Raw genomic sequence first — 23165 nt, forward strand, 5'->3', positions numbered from 1 at the left:
GCGCAGCGGCGCGGAGGCGGGGCGCCGCGGCGGCTAGGGCATCCCCGCCGCGGGAGGAGGCCCCAGCCATGTGCGACGTGAGCGACGTGCCGGAGCGCTGCCCACCCTCCTCCTCCTCCTCCTCGCTTGGGAGCCCCCTCCTTTCCTTGAGGAGAGAAAAAAATAATTAAATAAATAACGCGGTACAGGCGGGGCTGCGCGCAGCGCGGAGGGGGTAGGAAAGCTCTGTTTTGCTCCCCCCCCCCATCAATCCTTTATTTATTTAATTTTTAAAGGCTATTTTTAATTTATTCAGCGCACTACGGGGGAGGGGGGGGGGGCGCCGCCGGTACCGCCCACGGCCCCCGGAGCGGGTTGCAAAGCATTGCACGGGGAGGGCTCCAGCTTGTCCGTGTGCCCCCCCCCCCCACCGCAGCCCCCGGCCTAAGCAAAACGTGCACGGGGCAGGGGGACAAAGGCGCCTCCTTTGTCCCCGCTGCAGTGCGGGGGGCCGGCGGCAGGCGGCAGCGCGGCCCCGCCGCCCCCGGGCCCGGCCCGGGCCCCGCCCGCGGGGCGGGGAGCCGCCGGCTGCCGGCCGGCCTGGCCGCCTAGAAATAGGAGTCGGCCGCCGGCTGCCGGCCCATTGCAAGGCGAGAGAGCGAAAGCGAGCCGGCAGCCCCGAGCCGCCTTCCTCGCCGGCCGCAAATCCCATTTTTTCCTTCCTTATTTTTCTTTTTCTTCTCTCTCTCCTTTTTTTTTTTTTTTTTTTTTCATCTGTATGTAAAACATTAGCGGCGGAACTCGCCTTAATTTTTTTTTCCTTCCTCCATCCTTCCCCCGGGACAGGCGGGGAGCGGCGTTTTATTTATTTATTTATTTATTTATATATTCATTGCCGTGCCGGCTTTGTGCCCTGAAACCCTCCCTCTCTCCCTCCTTCCGCCGCATTAAAGCCTGAAAGAGCCTCCCTGAAGCGGCAGAAAGCGCTTACAGCCGCTAGGGCAAATAAACCCCCAAAGCAGCGGCTGCAACAAAAAGGCATTTGTTTTTTCTTTTTTTTTCCCCTTTCTTTTTTTTTCTCTCCTTCCTCCTTCTCCCTCTTCTCCTCTTTTCCTCCTCCCTCTCCCGTGCAAACGCAGCAAGGTGGACTCGGAGCGCAAAAAGAGCTTTGTTTTAAAAATGCCCATGGAGCTGACGCAAAGCCGCATCCAGAAGATTTGGCTGCCCAACGACAACCGGCCGGCTCTGCCCCGCCGCTGTGAGTAGGGCCCGGCCGGGGGATCGGGGGTGCTCGGCGCTGCACGCGGCCGGGGGCGGGGGGCGCTGCGCGGTCGGGGGAGGCTCCTGGCAGCGGCCCCTCCCAGAGCTCCGTGCTCTCTTCCAAATTTCCCTTATTAGTTATTATTTTTTTTTCCTTCTCCCCACGTGGAGAAAAAAAAATAGATTTTGATCAGCAGCTTTTTTTGCCCCTTCCCGCTGCAGCATCCTGCCCGCGGCCGCATCGCTGCCGGCCCCGGGAGCGCGGAGGATGGTCCCGGCGCTGCCGCCCCGGTGCGGATGTCTCACGCCTGCCTTGATCCCTGCCTGGACCACGATGCCAAGCCGCGGAGATGGGGCCTGACCTAATTGCTCCCCACTTTTTCCAACCTCTCCCCCGCTTTCTCATGCACCTAGGATTACAGGGGCATGAGACAGGTTGTTAACCGTGGCCCTCACGTACCAGCTCAGCTGGGATTTTCAAGCTTTACTTTGGGGCTTGTCCGTGACTTTGGACTTGGGGTGGTGCCGAACCTCCTGAGATATCCCCAACCGCTGGTGCTCTCCCAGGCCCCACTGTGCTTGGGATGAGATAGGAGGCAGGTGGAAGGGAGCTAGTTGGTGCTAAAAATCCCCAAGCAAGACAGCGCGCTGGAGCTCTTGCAGTGCTTTGCTTCGTTTTTGAAAGTGCAGGCAGCATCCTGGGTTTAAAACTGAATTCTGCAATTAAATAAAAATATAATATAGAGAGGCAAATGCTTGGGTCATCCAGGTGTTACTGAAATACAAATCATGCATCATAATATGATGAAAGCTGAGAACCGGCACTTTTAACTTGCCCAGTGTCAAAACTGGCAGCCTGCCAGTTGTGCAACTCCAGACGACTATAGAAAGCATCACAGGACTCCTTGCACATGTTTTTGGTGAAGGATGGGGGAGATGGCCTTCTGCAATGTGGAAATGGATGAAAGTTGCCCAGCCAGTTTGAATCAGTATTTCCGATGCTCTTATTTAACAGGCGGCTGCATTTTAAAGTCACTTGGGACCTTTGTTTCCCTTGGCCAGGAAAATTCCCCCTATTAAAAAAATAATTAAATAAAAAATTATCCTGGCTGTTGACCCTGTTAATTTGCCAGTGTGGGAGACGTACTTCCCGTGTCACCCTCTGGCTATGGGTCACGCATACCGTAAGAGATGACCTGACCTGAGCCCTACCGGAGACGCCCGGGAGACGAGGTCAGATGAGCAGCATAAGCTGCCTCAGAAATGGCTTTCAGCAACAGGCTGAACATCTGGGTTGCCACAGGGCTTTGCTTTCAGCGGGGTAAAATGTCTCCTGGCTGGGGGAATTGGCTTAATGCTTTGCAGATGTATCCGTTTGATCTGATTTCTTCCTTTTTTTTTCTTTTTTTTTTTTTCTTTTCCCCAAAAGACTGCCCTGCGTAGGGACACCTTTGAAGGAAATCCCTCGCAAGCGTAGCCCTTTCCAGTGGTTTTGGATATTTTATCCGCATGGTTCCTAACAGGGGACAATGTTTCCCTTGCAAAAGAGGAAAACTAGTGTACTTTAACATACCAAGGCCCCGGGGGGGGGAGGAGGGGGGAATAGTTAATACCATCGTGTGGCTTCTAATTAGTTTCTGTGGGGCATCATTCATTGTGATCTGCTGGTGAAGAGCTGTCGGATGTTTGAGTTTTAGGGCCCTTTCAAGTCTTTAAAACTCAGAGAGGATTTTTTTTTTCTAAGAGGTGATGTTAATTAACGTGCCGTGGCACAGAGCAGCGCGGCGGCACCACGGGCGCCCCGATGCGTCCTGGCGGGGCGGCGGCGGGGAGCGAGCGAGGGGGACGCCGGGTGCGATACGATGCCTTCGGCCGGGCCTTTCGCCGGCGGTCCATTAAATTCCCGCCAGGCTGCACGTCGCTCACGTAGGGGCCGCGAAGGCGAGCCGCCGTCGCTGGCGTGGCGGCTTTATGGGCAGAGCCCTTGGCGAGGGGAGGGGGCTCGCGCGGTGGGGGATGCTGCAGGAGGAAAGGCAGCTGCTGCTGGCTCGGCGCCTGCACGCTGCCAGCACGGGCACGTGAAATGCTCAGGTGCTGGGTGAGCGTGCAAAAGAATCAGGAGGAGAGGGAAAAAATAGTCTTAACAGACTATTGCAGAGCATCAGCTTTGGGGAGAGGGGGGCGAATGCATCAAGGAGATGGTAAAAACAGCAGGAGTGAGAAGGTGGATGTTTGACTTAACTTGGTTTTCTAGAGGCAAATTTCCTGCTGTTTTTCCTTCTACCCGCTCCGGTGAAGAACCAGAGCGGGCATGCACTGGCTTTCAGCAACTAGGAGCGAGGAGCTCCTAAACTTACTAGTGGAGTCTTTGGAGAGTCCTCCCTGACCTTGACTTACATCAATAGATGTCAATAATGGGGAATGAATATGCATTGAAATCCCTGACTCCTTTCCAAAAGAAGGGATGAATTGGGTCTTTGTGAAGCACTCGGAGCCAAACACCGGCTTGTGTTTCATCCCTGCTTCAAAGTTTGCTGGGGCGCGTTTGCGCCGCAGGCGTTCGCGGTCTAGCTGGGCTTGGGTGCGGGCTCCTGACCCGAAGGCCCCCGCGATGCCTGGTGGGGAGTGCTTCCCCCGCTCCGATGCTCCTCAGCAGTCCATGCGGATCTGGGATCTTTCCATGCACAGCTGTTGGAGGAGGAGGAGGGGGCTTGCTCCAACGCAGGTGCCTGGCCCCGGCGCAGCAGCCGGCGAGGCCGCGTGCGCGCACGCAGGGTGAGCGCCGAGACGGTTGCAATTAGCTGTCTGGAGCCGGAGAGGGGTGGACAGTGCACCGCATTGTCCCCGTGGAGGACTGATGACACTAATGGCTCCTAATCCTCTTGGCTCCCATCTCTGAGATCTTTTATCTGCTGGCAGGTGGGGGAAGGAGGAGTTCCTCTCCTCTGTGCAGATATTCCTCTTCCTGCCCCCACTTCCATTTAGTACATGGCTGTTCTTTGGTGCAAAAGAAAGGCTTGTTCCAGATATTGGTCGAGGATGTCAGCTTGTTGCCATCCACCCTATTCAGCCAGAGAGAAAAGAAGCTTCTCTCCGGATGAGTTGCACAGCCCCTTCAGCACCCCAGCGTGCAGGGTAGACGCTTGTCCTTGAAATCGGTGGGAGCTGCCCTGGGTGCTCAAAGCCAAGCTCTGCTGAGACAGGTTGCCCAAAAGCGAGTGTGAGGGCAGCTACGCCCTGAGGAATGCAGAAGAATGAGAATATATATATTAAAAAAAAAAAACATACCGCCTCTTTCGGATAGTTTTCTCATCTCTTGTCTGCTGAGTTGGCTTTGGCAAGACAGACGAGCAGATGACGAGTGGCTTTTCTCCCCTGTCCTGGATGCTGTCGCCTTCACTCCTTCCTGTGGCCTGAATTTGGTTTCTCTAGTGGTTGCTGGAGTCCTTAATTAGGAGGAGAGGGATATTTCTCGCCCTTAAACGCTTGTGTTTCGTGAGCTCCCGGCACACCTCTGGGGTGGTTTGCCCTCTGCAGCTGAGAAGAGCCCGCCTTGACCCACTGCTCTGTCTCCCCCCACATCACCAAGTTGCGGCAGCTCCACTGAAGCTCCCCCGATCCCACTGGATCGGCAGTGGGGAGAGGACCAGGGTTGGGGGGAGGCCACCCTGCGCGCGTGCCCAGGCGAAGCTGCGGTTTTTTTGGGGGGGGGGTCTCCCGTCAGCCGCTGGCTCCTTGCCTTCCTCTGCGGCGAGGTGTCGGGGCTCGCTCCGGAAAAGCGGGCTAGAGATGCCCTGGAAGGATTCCTCGCACGTGATGCCCGGCACGATGCCGGGCGGCATGAAAGGCGGCTCTCTAATCCAGATGCCATTAGGAGTCATTAGGATCTTCCGCCGCCGCGTCTCCGGCGTTTGGCTCGGCGCCCGCGTGTGTAACACCGTGTGTAGCTCCATGTGAAGGTCCCGGCCCCGCTGCCGGGGCGATCCTGGAGCGGGGTGGAAAGGCGGGCAGGGAAGAGGGATGCTGCCCCCAGACAGCGCTCGTGCTGCTGGAACTGGGCAGGAGAGCGGGATAGGAAAATTCTCAAATTGCTCGGTTCAGCAATTTCCTTTGAACTGAAGCAGAAAATTCATTTCCTCAAGGATTTTTGGGGGTAGCAGTGATTCGCCTGGGCAACCTGGAAGCTGATTAGTCTGCTTTTTGGCCATGCAATTGGGTTGAATGGGAGAAGAGTTTCTTTTTCTAACTTGTCATGTCATCAGTGTACTGATGACTCTGTATTTCTTTATTTATTCTTTTCTCCCCAGCTGTTTGATACAGGCTCCTCTTTAAACCAGAGCAGAGAGGGAGAAAAAAGAAACCAGCTTAAAGCAGATTTAGGGAAAAAAAAGAAAAAAAAAAAAAAAGGAAAGAGAGATAAGTCACTTGTATATATCTGCTTTTAAATGTTCTTGATTCTGCAGCTCACTAATAGTGTTATGACCCTGTATGTCTTCAGGAAAGTGGTTGGTTGTATTTGCTTGTGCATTAGCTTGAAAGCTAGCAGAGGTTTTTGGAGATTGCTCTCTGAGGGTTATCTCAGTCTTGTAGGGCAGTGCAGGCCTATGTGTTTGGGTTTTTTTGTTTGTTTGTTTTAGCACAGTGGCCACATCTGAAATCTTTGGGGTTTTTTGTTTGCTTTTCGGGGGGATTTTTGTGGGGGTGTTTTTGGTCTCTTTGTTTTAATTTATTCTCTCCACCAAACCAGCCTGCAATGATCAGGGAGGCTCCATGAGGCTGGATGAAATTATGTTGGCCGAAAGAGCGAGGGGAAAATGTGAACGAGGCCTGTGTTATTGAAGTGGGCTCCCTGGGTGCTGGTTAGCCCGATCTCCCCCTGCCGCCACCCGAAGCCTTGGTGGGTGCTGCCGCTTGGGTCCGTGGGTGGCCGTGTTGCCGTAGCTGCTGGGGTGAGTGCTCGCCAGGCACCGGCTCCACTTGGGCGCCTGCCATCCCTGTGTGCTGGGCTGTCGGGAAAGTCTTTGAACGGGAAACGGTGTTGCCAAGACCTGCTTTGGCTGAGATCTTCCTGAGCCTTCATGAACCCTGCCAAGGAAAGGATCAGCATCCGCAAGGTCACATCAGTCAGCAGCATCCTCGGGCAAACCTTTCTCAGTTTGTGCTGCAAGGGTTTCTGTGTTTAAATCCAGTGAAAACTGAGAACTCTACTAAATCCTTGGTCATCCTTTCAGTTTTCATAAAATTGGCAAAACTATGAGAATAGGTTGCATTTACCTTGATTTCTCAAGTTAGAAAACTGAGGTGTAGAGGTTCTTGGAGGTTACTTAGTCCTTTTCTCATGTTTCAGCCATTAGGATATCCTGGTTTTGTCTTAGCTGTCAGTCTGTGGCTTCCATCTCTGACCTGGGTGGCACCTGGGTGAATTTGGATCAGCATGGCTGTTCTGCCTCACTGCTAGGTGGCCATGGAGCCAGCTGCTATCCATCCCTGCTCCTACATGTTCATTTAGCATCTCTCGTTGCAAAAATGAGTTGATAGGTTCACTGGTTCAGTTGTCCAGGCTTGTAGGAAGCTGAGGCACTGGGCAGAAGGTGGTGCATGAGGAACACTTGATTTTCCTCTAGCTGCCAAGGAACTGGATTAAAGCAAGTGCTTCGTGGGATTGACACAAGATGAACTGGCAGATTAATGCTTATTTGTGTTGTTTTCTCTTCTTTCTTGTAGCCTGTGGGCCACAGCTTGCCAATTCACCCACTGTGATAGTGATGGTTGGCCTCCCAGCCCGTGGGAAGACCTACATCTCCAAGAAGTTGACTCGCTACCTCAACTGGATTGGTGTCCCTACGAAAGGTGAGGCCTTTGGAGTTCTTTAGGGTGGTTCAGCCATAGGAGACTTTTCAAAGATCACCCTAGTAAAGATGTCCATGTCATCAAGTCCCATCTGCTGCAGTAGATGTTGCTCCTTCACATGGAGACCAAGGGACGGCCTTTTGCTCCAAGGATGTCTCTGCTCAGTGAATAGCTGGAAAGCTTCATCCATGGGAGCAGTCATAGCTGAAAATTAAGCTGTGCCGCCCTCCTCCATGCTTGGGCTCTGACCTGGAGAGCAACCCTCTCCAGGGTGTTGCTCTGGGCCATGGGCAGGGGACCAGCGAGGTTTGCAGGGCTGGCACTCTCTATGCATGACAAGGGGAGGTGGGGATTCCCAGCTGCCTCCCTCCCTCCCTCCCATGGTGGGAACTGGCTGAACCCAGCTGATACTTCTTCTTGGCTTTGATGGTCTTTGCCTTTCCCGTGCAGTTTTCAATGTGGGAGAATATCGCCGCGAGGCAGTGAAGCATTACAGCTCCTACGACTTCTTCCGCCCTGACAACGAGGAGGCCATGAAAGTCAGGAGGTAAAAGCGGGTGCTGCGGCTGCCTGGTGCCCAAACGGGTGGTGAAGCCTGAGGCCAGAGTGGGTTTCCCCCTGGGACATGCCAGACGGAAAGACTGGAGCTGAGACCTCCCTGGCCACCCAGCGAGGGCCTGATCGCCGCTGAGGCTTCGCCCGCTCGGTCCTATGGATTTGGCGTGCTCAGCTCACAGTTTTTAGGCAAGCTGAGGACATTGTCCTGCTTGGGAAGGGGGACTGAAAGGAGGGGAGGAGGCGTGGGAAAGGTCTGCATGCTGGCAGACGCGAGCATCTCAAAGGATATCAGGAACACGCGACTGTCGCCTCTCTTTTGCAGGCAATGTGCCCTAGCTGCCTTGCGAGATGTCAAGCTGTACCTGACTGAGGAGGCTGGCCAGATTGCGGTGAGTTTGGAGAAACCCTTTGCTGTATTTGATTGTAAAGGAATTCCTGGTTCCTGCACAGTTTATGCTACTCCAGCTATGCTACCTGGAGAAAAAGGGGTTGCCTGGGCCTTTTGCACCCTCATCTTGCACTCTTGACATCATGGGTGCATTTTGCTTTAAACCCAAAATTGAAGCTGTGGATCTTGCGTGAGCTCAAAAAAATGTTTTTTTTAATTCCTTTTTTTTTCCATTCAGTGTATCCCCTGTATATACCCCCATATATCAAAATGTTTCCTTCTTTTGAAGCTGAGCATTGTAATCAGCAAATGCTCTAGTGCCTCCCATCCATTCCTCAGGGACTATTTTAGTGTGTCTGTTGGTTATCCCCCCTGTATTTTGGGGCTGGGTTTCAATGGAAGGCACTTTCAAGCCATCACATTTCTCTGCTGGTCTCCCCAGTAACTTCTGAGCCCTCTGGCCCATTTGAGCGAGACAGGATGCTCCCGAGGAGATGCAGTTCCCGTGAGTTCCTTGATGCCCTTAATGAGAGAGAGAACTGTGAATTGTGTGAGCTTGGCTCTTGCAAAATATCTGCTGATCCACTTGGATTTAGGTTGAGGAAGGGATTGGTGGGAAACGCAGCATTCTTAAATGTTAAACCAAATATATGTGTTTCTAAAGGTTTTTGATGCTACCAATACAACACGAGAGAGGCGAGGGATGATCTTAAACTTTGCCAAAGAAAATGGATTCAAGGTTGGTACCATTAGGCTGCCCCTGGTACTGCATAGTTCCCCTTAACATGTTGTTGACCTAACTTTTTCTCTGTAACATAATGTCCTCATGATGCTCCTGTGTAAGAGGGAGTGCGGTTTCCCTGTTGGATTGATCACAGATGTAAAATGCTTCCTTCCTTCCCGGTCTAAAGCCTCAGAGAAGAAAGGGGAAGGGAGTGGGGCTGAGGGCGAGCTCTGTGGGTTGAGCCCGGATTGAGTGAGGAGCTGCCTGAATGCTGTAAACCTTGTTTCTGGCCTTCAGGTGGGTTTTACTTTGCTTTGTAGGTGTTCTTCATTGAGTCAGTCTGCAATGATCCCACTGTGGTAGCTACCAATGTTATGGTAAGTGTGGAAACATCTTTTTAAAAAAACTTTTATATAGTGTGGTTTCTATTTATTTATTTATTTCCCCCTTGGCCTGTACCAGAGCCAGTCAGTTGAGGGGTTAGGAGGTTTTTGTCTTTTTCTGATTTATTTCTCCTGGAATGAGAGAGGAACTCTTATCTCCCTTGACCCAGGGCCAGCCACCTGGATGTAATGAATCCAAAAATTGTCTTAGCCTTTTGCCAGCACTGTCCCATTCTCCTTTTCAAGTTACATGTTGACATGTAACTTAACATTGAGGGGAGAAATGCATTCAGTAGGCTTCAGTGACCACAAACTCCCAGTTTTTGGAAGTGATGAGTGTAGTTTGGGGGTTTAAAGCCCATCGGAGAGTAGTCAGACTTAGTGTTGTCGGCCACATAGTGTTTCAAAATGTATTTGGGGTCTGCTTGGAGAAGAACAGCAGCCAAGCTTAGAGGTTTCTCGCCACTAGCTGAAAACTTGACTGGGAAAGCAACGTAAAACACTGCTTTGCAGGCTCCTTTGGGAGATGCTGGATCTTTGATCTCCCACCATCAGCAATGCCCCTTTGCCCGGTAGACTTGGCTAGGGCAGAGAGAAGCTAATTAGTCTATTTAGTTATAATTAACTGTAATGGAAGTCCTTTTCTCCACTGGGCTGTGTTCTAGCCTTATTTCCAGTTGTATGTCTGAACTTCGAGTTGTTTTTACACTGTCTAGGAATGCATTGCAAGATCTCCAAAGCCTGTGAGATCATTTTGTTGGGGTTTATTCCTGCCCCACAGGCTCCACCGTGGGCACCCAGGGTAGGGGGTGAAATCATGGCATTTGCTCTTGCTGGTAGCTGATGCCCCATGGCAAGCTACCAGCTTACTGTAAGTCTGCACACAAAATCCTCTTCCTGATACTAATAAAATGCTCAGTTTGATATATCTTCCCCCTCCCCCACCCCTTTCTCTAAAACATCCCAAAGCTGGATTTTTGCAAGATCCCTTTCTTTGATAGAAACTAGTGCTTGAAGGGGGAGAGAATGAACTACTAGCTTGTATGTAGGCTTCTGCTTCACAAGGCACTGCAACTGAATGGTGGTAGCATCAGTGCAGAAAATACACAGGCAGAGCTTCATCCAGGAAGATTCTAGATATCTGTATTGCTCGCTTCTAGCATCTTTCACCCCAGTTATCTTGAAGCAAATCATCCACGGAAGGAGGTCAAATGCTGTTATCCTGCTACCTCAGATGGGAAACTGAGGCACCGCCAGGTTGCCCTGTAACTCCTGGGAGCTGTATTTGCTCACAAAGCTGAGGACAAATGTCTTTTCTAAAATCATGCACTTTCCACTCTCTCTATACCAGAAATGCAATGACTTATACCAGGTCTGCTCATCTTGTGCTTAGCTTTGGGTCTAGTTTGCTTCTTCTCCACCTCACTATAAATGAGGTAAAGAGGCCCAGGTGACAGCCGAGACTTGGCATGATTTGAAACCTGATATTTGCGTAGGAGGATTGTTGTGAGCTGCAGACGGGGCGACAGTCTTCTCTGTCCGTTTTGGAAATTTTCCTGACAGCTCCTTTCGGTGTGCTTTCTCCCCTGCTGCAGGAAGTGAAGTTGTCCAGCCCTGATTACCGGGATTGTAATTCGACCGATGCCATGGAGGACTTTATGAAAAGAATCAATTGTTACCAGGCCAGCTACCAGCCACTTGACCCGGATGACTATGATCGGTAAGAAACTTTGCTGACTTCCAAATAAGCTGACTTTGAAGGTCTTTTGTTTCCCAAGAAAGCAGCAATGAAATATGGAGCTACATTTCACTTCCTATTCAAGCATAGTCACGTATTTGAATAATGTCTGAGCCAAATCTCACTGTAAATTCAGGCTTCTTTCTCTGAGACTTGAAAGCACTATACTGTTTTTCCCAGCCCTATGCCAAGGAGTTGGGCATCCAAATCTTCCCAGGGCATTCTGGGCCCAGAAAGTCTGGTTTTAACTTGTGTGCCCTGTGTGGATGATCCTGCTCAGGAGGTGCTGCTCCATCCTGGATGGAACTAACTCCCTGCTAGGCTTATTTAATCTCCTTTACTGCTGCACGAAGAAGTGGCAATTGCACTGATGTTACTTAGCCCTCCATGAACTGCCATTACCTCTTGGCTACCTGTTAAAAACTATTCACAGAAATCTTTCTAGCTGGGTGATTATATTGACTGAGGTACCTCACAACGTTGTTTTTTGAGGATGGTGTTTCCCACTTTCTGCTTTTTCCTCTCACATCTCCCTAACTCTTGGTGTGCTTTCCCTAGGGAACTTTCTCTCATCAAAGTCATTGATGTTGGCCGGCGGTTCCTGGTCAACAGGGTTCAGGATCACATCCAGAGCAGGATTGTTTACTACTTAATGAACATCCATGTCCAGCCTCGCACCATTTATCTCTGTCGGCATGGTGAGAGCGAGTTCAACCTCAAGGGGAAGATTGGAGGTGACTCGGGGCTTTCTAACAGGGGCAAAAAGGTAAGGGAGGACGAACTATTTCCCTATGGCTTGTGGGAGAGATTAGGCTGTAGGAGAGATTTGGCTGCAGGAGATGCAAAGAGCATCTTTGAGGCCATCTACAGTGCTCGGGGGTTGCCTACAGGGCTGGCTAAATTTAGGCTTGAGCCTGGGCTCAGACCAAGATGCTTCAGCTGTTCACATTGACTGTGTGCCTGCATGTAGGTGGGGTTGACAAAGGTTGGGCTGCAGACCTCCCCAGGAGAGAAGGGCAGGGGTATCTTCACTGCTTGAGTTTAGATCCAGACATTGGTTCAGATCTAGGATAGGCAGTGTGGGATGCGCTGCAGCCGTGTTGCACGCCCACTGAGGACTACACTACTCTTCAGTAGGGCTAGCCTGCTCAAATGATGCTTTCAGATTGCTCACAAATCAGTTCTTCAAGAAGATGGGCAAGGGAGATGCTCCAGGAAAACTGAATAATTATTTTGACTTCCTGTACCATTTTGAAGCCCAAATAGAGTGACGAAGATGAAGTTATCTGAGATATGACTATTATCAAAAACTACAGGATAAATCAGATTAGCTCTGTTTATGACAAAGCTATGACTACAAGAGGTCTAGGATCTTCCATAAGAGTCAGCATAAGAGTCCAAGTTGTGGTGCTATTTCTTGATCCTGGTGCAGCTGCTTCATGGCATGAGGTGATGACCTTGTCCTCTGCCATTCTCCGATCTCCTACCCTGGCAGTCATTCCTTATGAGCTTTTAGCTGTTATGGAGATCTACTTTTACTGGCTGACCAGGGCCTCATCACAACTTTCATGGACACTTAGCCTTCGCTTTTCATCCCTCTGCTTTCCATGATCTTCAAAACTGCCTCAATTTACTTTAATTAGTAAATTAGGCTCATGCAAGCAGTGCATTCTTTGTTGAATGGTCAGATTCTCATCAGTCTATTACCTGGTCGAACAAGCTGACAAGCATTACTCCAGTACATCTGGAAAAACTGTCTCCCACTGCTTCTGGGAAATGCAGCAGTAGGACATGTCACAAAACCAAGGAATCTATCTCTGACCCAATCAACCAGAATTTGTCCTGAATTCAGCTGATTTTAGTATAATGCAAATACTTTAAGCCCAATTGACAGGCAACAGTGAGATGATGTATGTGGCCCTTGAAGATCCATGTGTATTATGCCACTATGCACCTCACAGCATGAAGCCAATACATCTGGCTTCAAAAGTGTAAGAGGAGCTGGAGAAGGAAACGCTTATTAGGAATGAGGGAGGAAGGCTCTGTGGGAAGTTGTGGTTTAGGAACCAACCTCTTCTTCGTGTCCCACAGTTTGCATTGGCACTGAACAAGTTTGTTGAGGAGCAGAACCTAAAGGATCTCAAAATCTGGACCAGCCAACTAAAGAGGACAATACAAACGGCAGAAGCTCTCCAGCTGCCTTACGAGCAGTGGAAGGCACTCAATGAAATAGACGCTGTAAGCAACCTTGATTGTAATAGGAACAGCCAGATCGTGCTGATTGGGGGTTGGTAGAAGGGGTGATAGCACTGGTCTTTTCATTTTTGCCTAAATCTCTTACTTGGGGAGAGTTTAAGGAAAGGGGAAGAGAACACTTTCTTCTCTAGTATCTGCAATTTGGCTTCTTGTCTTAGCTCTACCTTATACAGATACTCTTTAAGATGTTGGGATTTCTGCTTGGTACTGCTATGTTGCTGAGTACTGAGGGGGTTAAAGGTAGTTTGTTTGGGAGAAGGGTTGAATGCTGGGTGGATCGGCACCAGTTGATCTGAACGCGATCAGTAACCTCATGGATGTCCTATCCTGGCAGGGTGTATGTGAAGAAATGACGTATGAAGAGATCAAGGAGCAGTATCTGGAGGAATTTGTTTTACGTGATCAGGATAAATACTATTACCGCTATCCTTCTGGGGAGGTAAGTCTGAAAGGAGACCCTTGGAAATGTAACTTTGACTTAAAAACCAGCATTTTTGTTTTCACATTGTTCTATACATTCAGATTAGGGCAGTAGAGGAGAAACAGGTGCTTTCAGAAACCAGAGTCCAGAAGGGTCAGGGCTCTCATTTGCCTTCTGCTTTCAGCTCATGTAAGATCATGGTAGGGAAAGATCTCATTAAAGAATGTATCATTTAACAAACAGTCCCACTTACTTCATAGAAAATTTGTTGGGGCGTTTGGAGGTTTCTGGTGCATTCCACATGCTGTGTTGCTTTAGAGAAGTGATTTCTAGACCTGCTGTCTGTGTCATTTGCTGAGGGTTGATGGATCCATTTGTTCCTGACATGAGGATCATGATTTGCCTTTGAGGTGTGAATCAGTGAGGTGTTAATTGGTGTCAGTTCTGGATGATATCTTAGGTTGTACTGTGCTTTTAAACCCTGAATTAAAAGCTATGTATATAGATATTTGAGAAAAATTAATGTTTGGAGACATCCTAGTGACAGTAGGCCCAGCAGGAGAAAGTCTGAGGATGTCTAATGCTGACTCTGGACATCTATGGTTTCTTTTGGATATCTATCTTGGTTCTTCATGAATTTAGCCCTTTAAAATGCTTTATCTCCAGAATGCTTCAGACCTTTCAGAACTTATAAACCTGTCAGATTTCAAGGCCATGGAGAGAGAATGTCTGAAGCCTTGATGTAGCTATTGCCTACCTTAATAGACTCTTTGCAACTGTGGTTCAGACATGAAGAGCTTCTTTATCCCTTGGCTATAAGAAATAGCTACATTCCAGAATGGTCCAAAATTGAGGCTTTGAATTTTGTTCATTTTTAGCAATAATTACATTGGTTTAGGTAGAAACATAAATTTGATGGACAAGGACAATGACCAATGTCCTCATTTTCCTGATGTCCATCTCCCTGCCCTTTTCTCTCAGTCTTACCAAGATCTAGTGCAGCGTCTAGAGCCAGTCATCATGGAGCTGGAGAGACAAGAGAATGTCCTTGTGATCTGTCACCAGGCTGTTATGCGCTGTCTCCTGGCTTACTTCCTCGACAAGAGTGCAGGTGAGCTCCCTTTACCCACCAATGAGAACATTCTCCTGCCTGGGTAGGTGATACGGTTTGGAGGAGATGAGATGTGTGCATGTCTGTGCAGGATCTGGAGTGTGCATCTCTTCATACAGGGTAGCCACAGGTGCTGAGGAGCAAGGTGTTTGAGTCCCCTGTTGGAGAGGGCGTAGGATAACCTATCTGCTTTGCTTTCTCTGCAGATGAAATGCCCTACCTGAAATGTCCCCTTCACACAGTGTTGAAGCTGACTCCGGTAGCCTATGGTGAGTGGCATTTCTCCTTGACATGTGGAGGTACTTGACTTGCACCTCATATCTGAATCCAGGCTGCCTCTGGGAGATGGTCAGATATCTGGTTTTGAGCATCTCATAGCATCTGGTGACTGATGAGTTGTTGATGCCCTCTGTCTCCGTATGTTCCCTTCTGCAGGCTGCCGGGTGGAATCCATCTTTCTGAATGTTGAAGCAGTGAACACCCATAGGGAACGGTCAGAGGTGAGTGTTGCTTTTCCTCAAAACCATACTTTGGTCTACCTTCTTTCTCCTATGGTCACACAGCAGCAAGGACTCTCGGGGGTGGCCATGGTGAGAACTGCTTAGCTAGAGGCTCAAAAGTGCCACTGGAGAACTGGAGCATCAGATGGGTTCTTGCCCCGCAAAGGGAAAGAGGACTGTTGCATGTGCCTGCTTGTTGGTATGTTTGCCCAGATTAAAGCTGGCCTATATCCCATGGAAAGGTCCTTCTTGGTCTTTGTATTTTGCCTGTACAGTCATTCATTCTTCTGAGTGAGATTGGAGCCATGGATGAAGAAGGTGACTTCTCCAAGCTCTCCCAGTAGATTAGCAGTGTTCAGGGCCAACAGTTTGCTGAGCTATTTCTGCCTTCTCTTTTTTTTTTCGCTCACCCATGGTTTTGCATGGTTGCCGCAGGGGTAGATGCTGGTGGAAGGAGATCCCTTGTGCTTGCATAGTGCGGAGGAAGGGGATGAAACGCCCTGTAACACAGAGTCAACGCACTTTGTGTGACTACCACAGGGTCTGAGGCCAGAGCAGGGGAACACCTGTGTGGTGGTTGGGCTGGGAGGACACAGCACTGCTGCAGGAAGGAGTGTTGGGAGCAGAGGAAGGCACCTGGCTCCAGAGGCCACACTGGTGGGGCTGGTGTCCCTTGGGTCAAGATGCAGCAGGGATGAGGTGCTGTGCCCTTTTGGTTTGTGTGCGGTATTGACATGTGCCCAGCTGGTGGGTGGTGGATGGTCAGACCTGTCCCCTTTTGGGGCAACTTCTTTTCTTTGCTTGCTGATCTCAGCAAGCAGTAGCATCTCAGCTGCCTCTCTTTCCCTGTGGAGGAAGCCAATCCTTCCTCCTGGCATCTGGGCCTTGGACTACTTCCAAGAGACCCATGCGGTGCAGTTAGGATGGAGCTTTGATTCCTCTGCTTGGCTTTGAAGGCACTGCTCCTCCATCCCCCATCGCTTGAATTCAAGATTCTCGTGGTACCAATCCTCACTGGCTACTCGGTCTGATTTCCTGAGTCCTTCTTGCTAGCCCAGGCTGGCTCATCTTTCCTATTCTTGCTTTCACACCTCTCCCTGAGTCAGAGAGAACAGCTTGGAGGAGGAGACTGATGGGCACATCTTGCTCTAGTGTCTCTGTCATGCTCAGGTCATGGCCTTTTACCACTATTACGTTTTTTTAATAAAGTATATTTAATTTTTTTGTGGGCATAGGCTCAGGAGAGGAGAAAATTCATCTCATTTGGAGTGCAGGGCCTTATTTTCCCCTCCCCTTCTTGGGAAATCACGCTGTGTTCTTGAACTTTTTCATCAAATTTTTTTTTGGTATCCAAAGCCTTTCAATGCATCCAAGTTGCCCTTTGCATGTCAACAGCGATTGTGGGGGGAAAAGTAGAGGCTGCTTTAAAAAGAAAACAACCAAAAAGAAAAAAAAAAAAAAAAAAAAACAAACACCTGCTTCTTTAACTGTCGCCTTCTTCCCTTTTCTTTATTTTTTATTTATTTATTTATTTTTCTTTGTCTCACTCTAATTTAGGAAGCAAAGAAGGGACCTAACCCGCTCATGAGACGTAATAGCGTTACCCCTCTAGCAAGCCCAGAGCCCACCAAAAAACCTCGCATCAACAGCTTTGAGGAGCATGTGGCTGTTTCTTCCGCCCTGCCAGGCTGTGTTCCTCAGGAAGTGCCCTCGCAGCTGCCGGGACAAGTTAGTTGAACTCTTTTTGTTGTTGTTCTTGTTGTTTATTGTTTGTCGTCTTCCTTCTGTCGCTCCTGAATCTGGGGAACGGCTCTCACTTTGTCTCCATCTGTGCTGCTGTTTGAGATGTATTAATCATCCCATGGCTGCTGTCCTCCCACACTGGGTTGGCTTCAGGAGCGCCCAGTGAATTTTGATTTGGAAAACATCACAAAGCCCCAAAGATCTGGGCTGAATCAACTACATTATCTAAAAGGGTGCCTCTGCATCCCCCATCTGACCTCTGGGGTGTCAGTCCCTGAGGAACTGCTCCCGGGAGCAGACGAGACCAAAAGATTTGCCCTGGCTCTGCTCAGCCCCCAGTGTAGTCCTAGGTATTACAATAAAGCAGATGTTCTTGTGCTTCCCGCACGGAGCCACCAGGGCCCATCTTTGCCTGCAGATCTCTGCTCCTTCCTGGAGCACTAGGCAAAATGAACCAAAAATGAGCAACAGCAGTCTTTGATAGTGCTGGGCATGGGGAGCCCTGTCACCTCCTGTGGCCCTGGGTGCAGCTGCTGTGGTACCTGCCTTTTAGGCCGAATGGATTTGACTAACTCTAGGTTGGCCACCCAGCCTGGTGGGAGCCAGCTGCTCCTTGCAGGATCTGCCTGTATGTCCTCTCCTCTTCTGACCATTTTTGAAGAGTTGTGGCCCAAACCTTGCTTGATGCCCATTTCTCCAGGAACAAAGCACCCTTCCCTCTCCTGGCTGAGGAGCTGGGATGACACCTCTAAAGGCCTTCTGAGCAGCTCTAGGTGTATAGGAATGCTGTCGCCATGCTGCCCTTCCCACTAGCTGCTTTTTGGATCTTCCTGTCTCGCCTGTCCATTCTTCAAGTGCCCTGTTGTCTGTGTTGTCTGGTGTCCTCTTGCCCCTTCCTTGGCCAGGCCCCTGTGGAGGTTAGGAAGGATGCTGCATTCCTTAGAGCTCCTCCAACCTGTGTTGAGCATTGCCTGCTCTGCTTCGTGGCAGTCTTGCATTAACATTTCCATCCTGGTTAGTTCTAAACGGGGCAGCTTGTTTGTGTCTCGGCTTTGGGAGGCTCTGCTTGGGCTGGTGGAGTCTTCTAACTAACCCTCCACTGGCTTAGGTTTTGGAAACGCGCTCTGCTCAGGTGCCCCTTGTGGACATCAAATGTCCTTTGCCCTTCTTGCGCTGCATTACTGACACCTCTCTTTCCATTCTCTCTGTCTCTTTACAGCCTTTACTAGGGAAGGCATGCCTGTAAGTACCTTCTTGCATCTTATCCCCCTCCCATCCACTTTCTATATCTCTTGCCATTCCACTGATCATTTTGTTGTTGCTGTGAAACTGAGCTGGGGCACGGTTTTTGAGTTAATATGTCTGTGTGTGAGTGGAATTTGGATATGCGTTAGGAAAGGTGAAGATGAGACTATGGATGCTGTTTTATCCGACCTGTATTCTGGCTTGATTAAAACATCCTGGTTGTGTTGGGAAATCAAGCAAGTTGTCACCTGCCCTCTACTGACACTGTCTAAATTTCCTACCTTCTTCCTTGGCAGGCAGTGCCTGGGAGATGCTAGTGGATTTTCATTGAGCTATTTCCTCTGCACAGCACTTTAATGTAGGTGATGGATCCAGGTTGTCTGTCTTTCCAGTGGGCTCCTGGTTGCATATAACCCTTTTATTTGCTTTTATTTCAGTGCCTGGTAGGGTTTCATTGCCTGCATGGGAGCAGGAGCATGTTTTTAGAGTTGGGCTGACCCTGAGTCCTTACACCTGTAGTTTCCCCAAACTGGATTTGGGGAATAGTCTGAGGTGGCTTGGGCAGACTGGACAAAATGACATTGTGCTCCTGTAGCTCTAGCCAGGAGGCAAGAAGCCTTGAGCATTTAATGTACAAGTTAGGAACAGTCAAGGCTTCAGCAGCTTGGATCAGTGCTGATAAATCCTTGGGAAGTAGGAACAGGACAACTGGTTAAAGGTGGAGCTGTCTGACTTTGTGCTACATCATTGAGTTGAGAGAGCAGCAGTGCTTGGAAGCTGTGCTCAAATGTCTTCTCAAAGGCCACAGTGTGGTATGTGTGTGTGTGGTTTTTTTTTTTTTTTTTTTTTTTTTTTTTTTTTTTTTTCCTTCCCCCTGCCCCTTTCTTTTCCTGGTTTGGTGACAGACTATGAAGGAAGCTAATAGGCACTGGCTGGTTGTCAGCAGTGTGCTGGGGTTGAGCTGAGGATGGGGCAGTGTGTCGGGGCCAGTTTGCCTTCCCTAGACTGCTTTGCAGCAACCTATGTGCATGCCTATCCTGTTTCATTTTGTGGGCTGAAGTGGGGGAGATTTGCTGTTAACCAGCTGGGTCAGAATTCAATACTGCTTGCACGTAACAGCTGATGAACCTCACATTTCTTCCCTTTTAGAGTAAGTCCTTTGGGGAAAAGGGAGGTTAGAAATATCAGACTTAGCTTTGCTCACAGATACATTGGGGAAAAGCAACCTGCTGCTACCTGGTGAATGCAGAGGTTGAGCTGCTCAGCATGGCATGCACACCTGCTCTCCTCCCCATGCTGCTCATAGGTGCCAAAACCCATGATGAAGTGTTTGGTTGTCTTGGGTTGCCTTGAAGGTATTTTTGTCTTTATCCATCCCTACCTCCACCTTTTTTCCTGTCTGTGCTGTAATAAAAAGCACTGTGTGCCTCAGTACTTTCTGGGGCACCAAAAGTGCACACTGATGTTGAGTTTGCAGCCTTTGGGAGGTACTTGCGTGATGGTTTGGTAGACAAAGAGCTCTGCCGGACCAGGCGATGATGGCTACGTATCCCAGGTGTAGGCCTGGAGGAGCAAGTTAAAATCTCCAGCTGCTGGGGGCCTGCTTCAACCCACCTAGTGCTGGATTTAGAGACTGCTTTTGAGGGAGCCAAGAGGAGGATCCCTTAAACCAAAGAGGGTTTAGGGAGGTACAAGTTACCTCCCTTCCTGATTTGCATCTACGGCAGTGTGAAAGCTGCGCTGACATCCACAGTTCCTCTGCATTGGCTTTGCTGGTGGCGAGGATCCTGGTGCGAACACGGCTGGTGTGGCACAAGCCCCCTGTCCCCACCTGTGGGCTGCCACAGGGCCAGTGAAACCCCTGTAGAGCCTGGGAACACCTGAAAGTCCTCCTGGCTGTGGGCTCAAGCCCTTGGGGAGCTGATGGCCGAGCACAGCTGGGCCGTGGGACTGACCAGCGAGATGGTTTCTTGTCCTTGTGCTTGGTCTGCGATCCAAGGCGTGCTTTTTAACAACAGTCCAATTTACAGTTTCTCCTCCTCCTCCCCTTCCCTTTTTCTCCCCTTCACTTTTCATGCTTAAAGATGGCCCGTTTGTCATTTTCTCAAAGTTTTCTCTTTACTAATATTTCCAAGGTAAATGGTTGTGGTGCATGTGGCTTTCCTAACCCTGACCCTGTCGCTGTAGATAACACAGAGCAGTTCAGCCCTCTGCCTCGTAGCTTGTGTTGTGGGTCCAGCTGCAATTCCTCTTGCTTCTAAGAGGCAATTTAGGTAGCTTTTAAAAAGTGTGTGTGTGTGTGTGTATATATATATGAATATATATAGTGTTGAGAAACCTTCCTAACCCTTTCCTGCCTCTTTTTCAACCCCCTCTTTCCTGTAGCTTTGTGAATCAGAAAATATCCCTGTTGCAATGACTCCTTGGCCTTCTCCTCTAATGGATGCTCCCCTTCTGACCACTGCTCTCTGTGGTGGTGCTGGCTTGCTTTTTAGCTTGTTGTCTCTGTTTTTTGTCATCTTCAAGGCTTGCAGCTTTGCCATGCATTAGCGAATGTCCTGTGTGGGTGCCCTAATGCCTGTAGTGGAGGGGTGCTGGGGGTCTCTGCAGCGGGTGGGTTTTTTTTTATACAGCTGTAGGTGCAGGGCACCAAAGGATGTCATTGGGGTGTGGTCAAGGGTGGGCAGATGGTGACTTCTTTTCCCAGCATAACCAGGGGCCTTGACTTTTAGCTCAGGTTTTCGGAGTTTGGGATGTGCCAAATCCGTGCCTGGCAGTTAAACCCAGGCGGTGCACAGGGGGCCAGCAGAAGAGAGGAGGTGGCCAAACTCCCTCGTCTTTCTCCTCCAGTGGATGATGTCCTCTCCCTCCATGGTGGATGCTTTGTAGTGCCCTGTGTTGTGGCTTTCTGTCTCCCGCCCCCACACTTCTTTATTTGCATGCGGAAAGACGTGGCCGCGTCCCCAGCAGAGCTGGGGGGTGTCCGTGTTGCCACGTGCAATGTCCAACCCGTCTCCTCTTGTCTCCTTTGCAGAACATGAACAACTCTCAGAAGCCGTCGTGACTCGGTCGGCGTGGTCCTGAGCCCACCAGCGACGCCGGCTCCTATCCCATCGTCATTTCTGCAGCTTGCTTGTAATCCGCTCTCCTCGGCCTGCGGCTGCTTCCACCCCCGAACCTGTTCACCTGCGAGCCGCTCCATCGAGCAGGGACACCACCGAGCAACTGGGAGGAGGAGGAGGAGGAGCCCCTGGGGCAAAGGTGGTTTCACCACCCCGAATCCGGAGGCTGCGGCTCTGTGCCGCTCTCCTCTCCGGCGCGCTGGTCTGTCGTAGCAAGCTGTAAAGTGCTTCTCGTGCACGGGAGGTTTCCAGATTTAATTTTCATGCGTAGGCAATTTTTTTTAATCTACTTTTGTATAGACGATTGGTACTGATCCATCTTGTGGTGGAGTGTATATACATGAATGATATGGGGTTAGTAGAGAGATGGGGTTGGGGGGGACAAAGGGGCTTTTAATTTTTTTTCTATTATTATTATTACTACTACTACTACTGGTGGTATTATTATTTTTTCATGAAGGCCCCTAACGCACTGTGCTGCTGTCCTTCACGCTGCAGCCTGTCGCATGCACACGTCTGGTCTCACCGAGCACGCGAGATGCACGCAAAGAGGGCAACAGGCCATTGCATGAAGTCCTTCAAGGCAAAAACTGCTACTTTTAACCAAAAAAAAAAGAGGGGGGGGGGGGAAAGGAGGTTTGGAGGTGGTTTGGACCCCAGTGTCTTTGCAGGACAGGCTAAGCTGGCTGTGTTCTGCAGATGTGCAAGTCTCTTGGAGGTGACCAGAGGTCTTGCTAGGGTGCAGAAGTTCATGTGTGACTGGAAAACGCCACAGTGAGATACACTTGTCAATGGCTTTTTGGCTTTACGATGTACGCTCGCACACGCGTGTATATGAGTACATGTAGAAAGCGCTTAGTTTTTGCACTTTATTTGTGGCAGGAGCGTAACTATTTCATTTTCTTCTGTTTTGTCCCCCCCCCCCCCCCCCCAAGTCTTGTCCTTTGAACTGGGGAGCCTGGCCACCGCCTCTTATTTGGGGCTGGGAAGCTGAGCCGCCAGGTTGCGGCGGCGCGGGGCGAGCTGCCGAGCGTCGGGATTAGCTTTCGCGATAACCAGCTCCCGGGGTGGGGGGGGGGGAGCTTTCCTTTCTTTTCCTTTCCCCATGGTCTATCCCAGGCCACAAGACATGAGGTTAAAAATGCCAATCAACCACTACCGTTTTGTGCAAAAGTCTGTGGACACTGATTTTTGTTTTTTATTTTTTTTCCCTTTTAGGGCTTTTTTTCCCCCTTCCCCCTTTCCAAAAAGGGGAACCACAGTGCCTCCTGTACAGATGAAAAAAATGACTTTTTTTTCCCTGCTTTTCCTTTCTTTCCTCATAGCTGCCTTAAAGGCAGACTCCTCTGGGTGTGCTGCGTGCATTTAGTGCATTTAACACCTACCCTTTTGCTTCCTCCCCTCCCCTGAATTTAAGATGAGCTCGTTTTGGGAGGACGAGTCCCTTGTTTCCCCAGCCCATTTCCTGGGGAGTTCCCTCTTTCTCCTCCTGCCACGAAAAGATAAGGTGGCAAATACGAGCATGTGACGTCCGGCTGCCCCATGTTTGATTCTGTAAACATGTAATTCTGCAGAATTTTTTTTTTGCGTGTATTTGTGTGTGTGTGTATATACACGTTTTATATATACCTATATATATATATATATATATACATATAAATATATATATATATAAAATCAACCACCACCAACAAAAAAACCCTAATGACCTGAAATGTCTTCCCCTCTCCCCCAGGGAAGGGGTGAGGGGGGAAAGGCAAACTTGTAATCTTTTGGTTCTTCAAACAAGAAGGAAACTGGGCTCTGAGCGGCGAAACAGTGCCCTCGTGCTGTGGGGCAGTGGGGGGCACTGGGCCAGGTGGGCTGCTCTCCTGCTGCCTGGGAAAC

General features: G+C 49.8%; 1 protein-coding gene across 3 annotated transcripts; it reads left to right on the forward strand.

Moving 5' to 3' along the window:
* The first annotated feature begins 967 nt into the window (after positions 1-967).
* On the forward strand, positions 968-21893 carry PFKFB3 (6-phosphofructo-2-kinase/fructose-2,6-biphosphatase 3). Of its 3 annotated transcripts, XM_062580463.1 has the most exons (15): positions 968-1237; positions 6964-7089; positions 7540-7636; positions 7970-8036; positions 8700-8774; positions 9080-9136; positions 10738-10862; positions 11439-11646; positions 12972-13118; positions 13471-13575; positions 14539-14668; positions 14875-14937; positions 15104-15168; positions 16726-16896; positions 21191-21893. In XM_062580463.1, exons 1-15 carry the CDS (start codon positions 1159-1161, stop codon positions 21218-21220), a joined length of 1545 nt encoding a protein of 514 aa, XP_062436447.1. In that variant the 5' UTR covers positions 968-1158; the 3' UTR covers positions 21221-21893. The 3 variants fall into 3 exon arrangements, with proteins under 3 accessions (XP_062436447.1, XP_062436441.1, XP_062436435.1); XM_062580457.1 differs by lacking the exon at positions 16726-16896 and having other exon boundaries at positions 1082-1237; XM_062580451.1 differs by lacking the exon at positions 9080-9136 and having other exon boundaries at positions 1082-1237.
* Positions 21894-23165: the final 1272 nt, after the last annotated feature.

The sequence above is a fragment of the Rhea pennata genome, chromosome 1 (assembly GCF_028389875.1).
Source record: "Rhea pennata isolate bPtePen1 chromosome 1, bPtePen1.pri, whole genome shotgun sequence".
Classification (NCBI taxonomy): domain Eukaryota; kingdom Metazoa; phylum Chordata; class Aves; order Rheiformes; family Rheidae; genus Rhea; species Rhea pennata.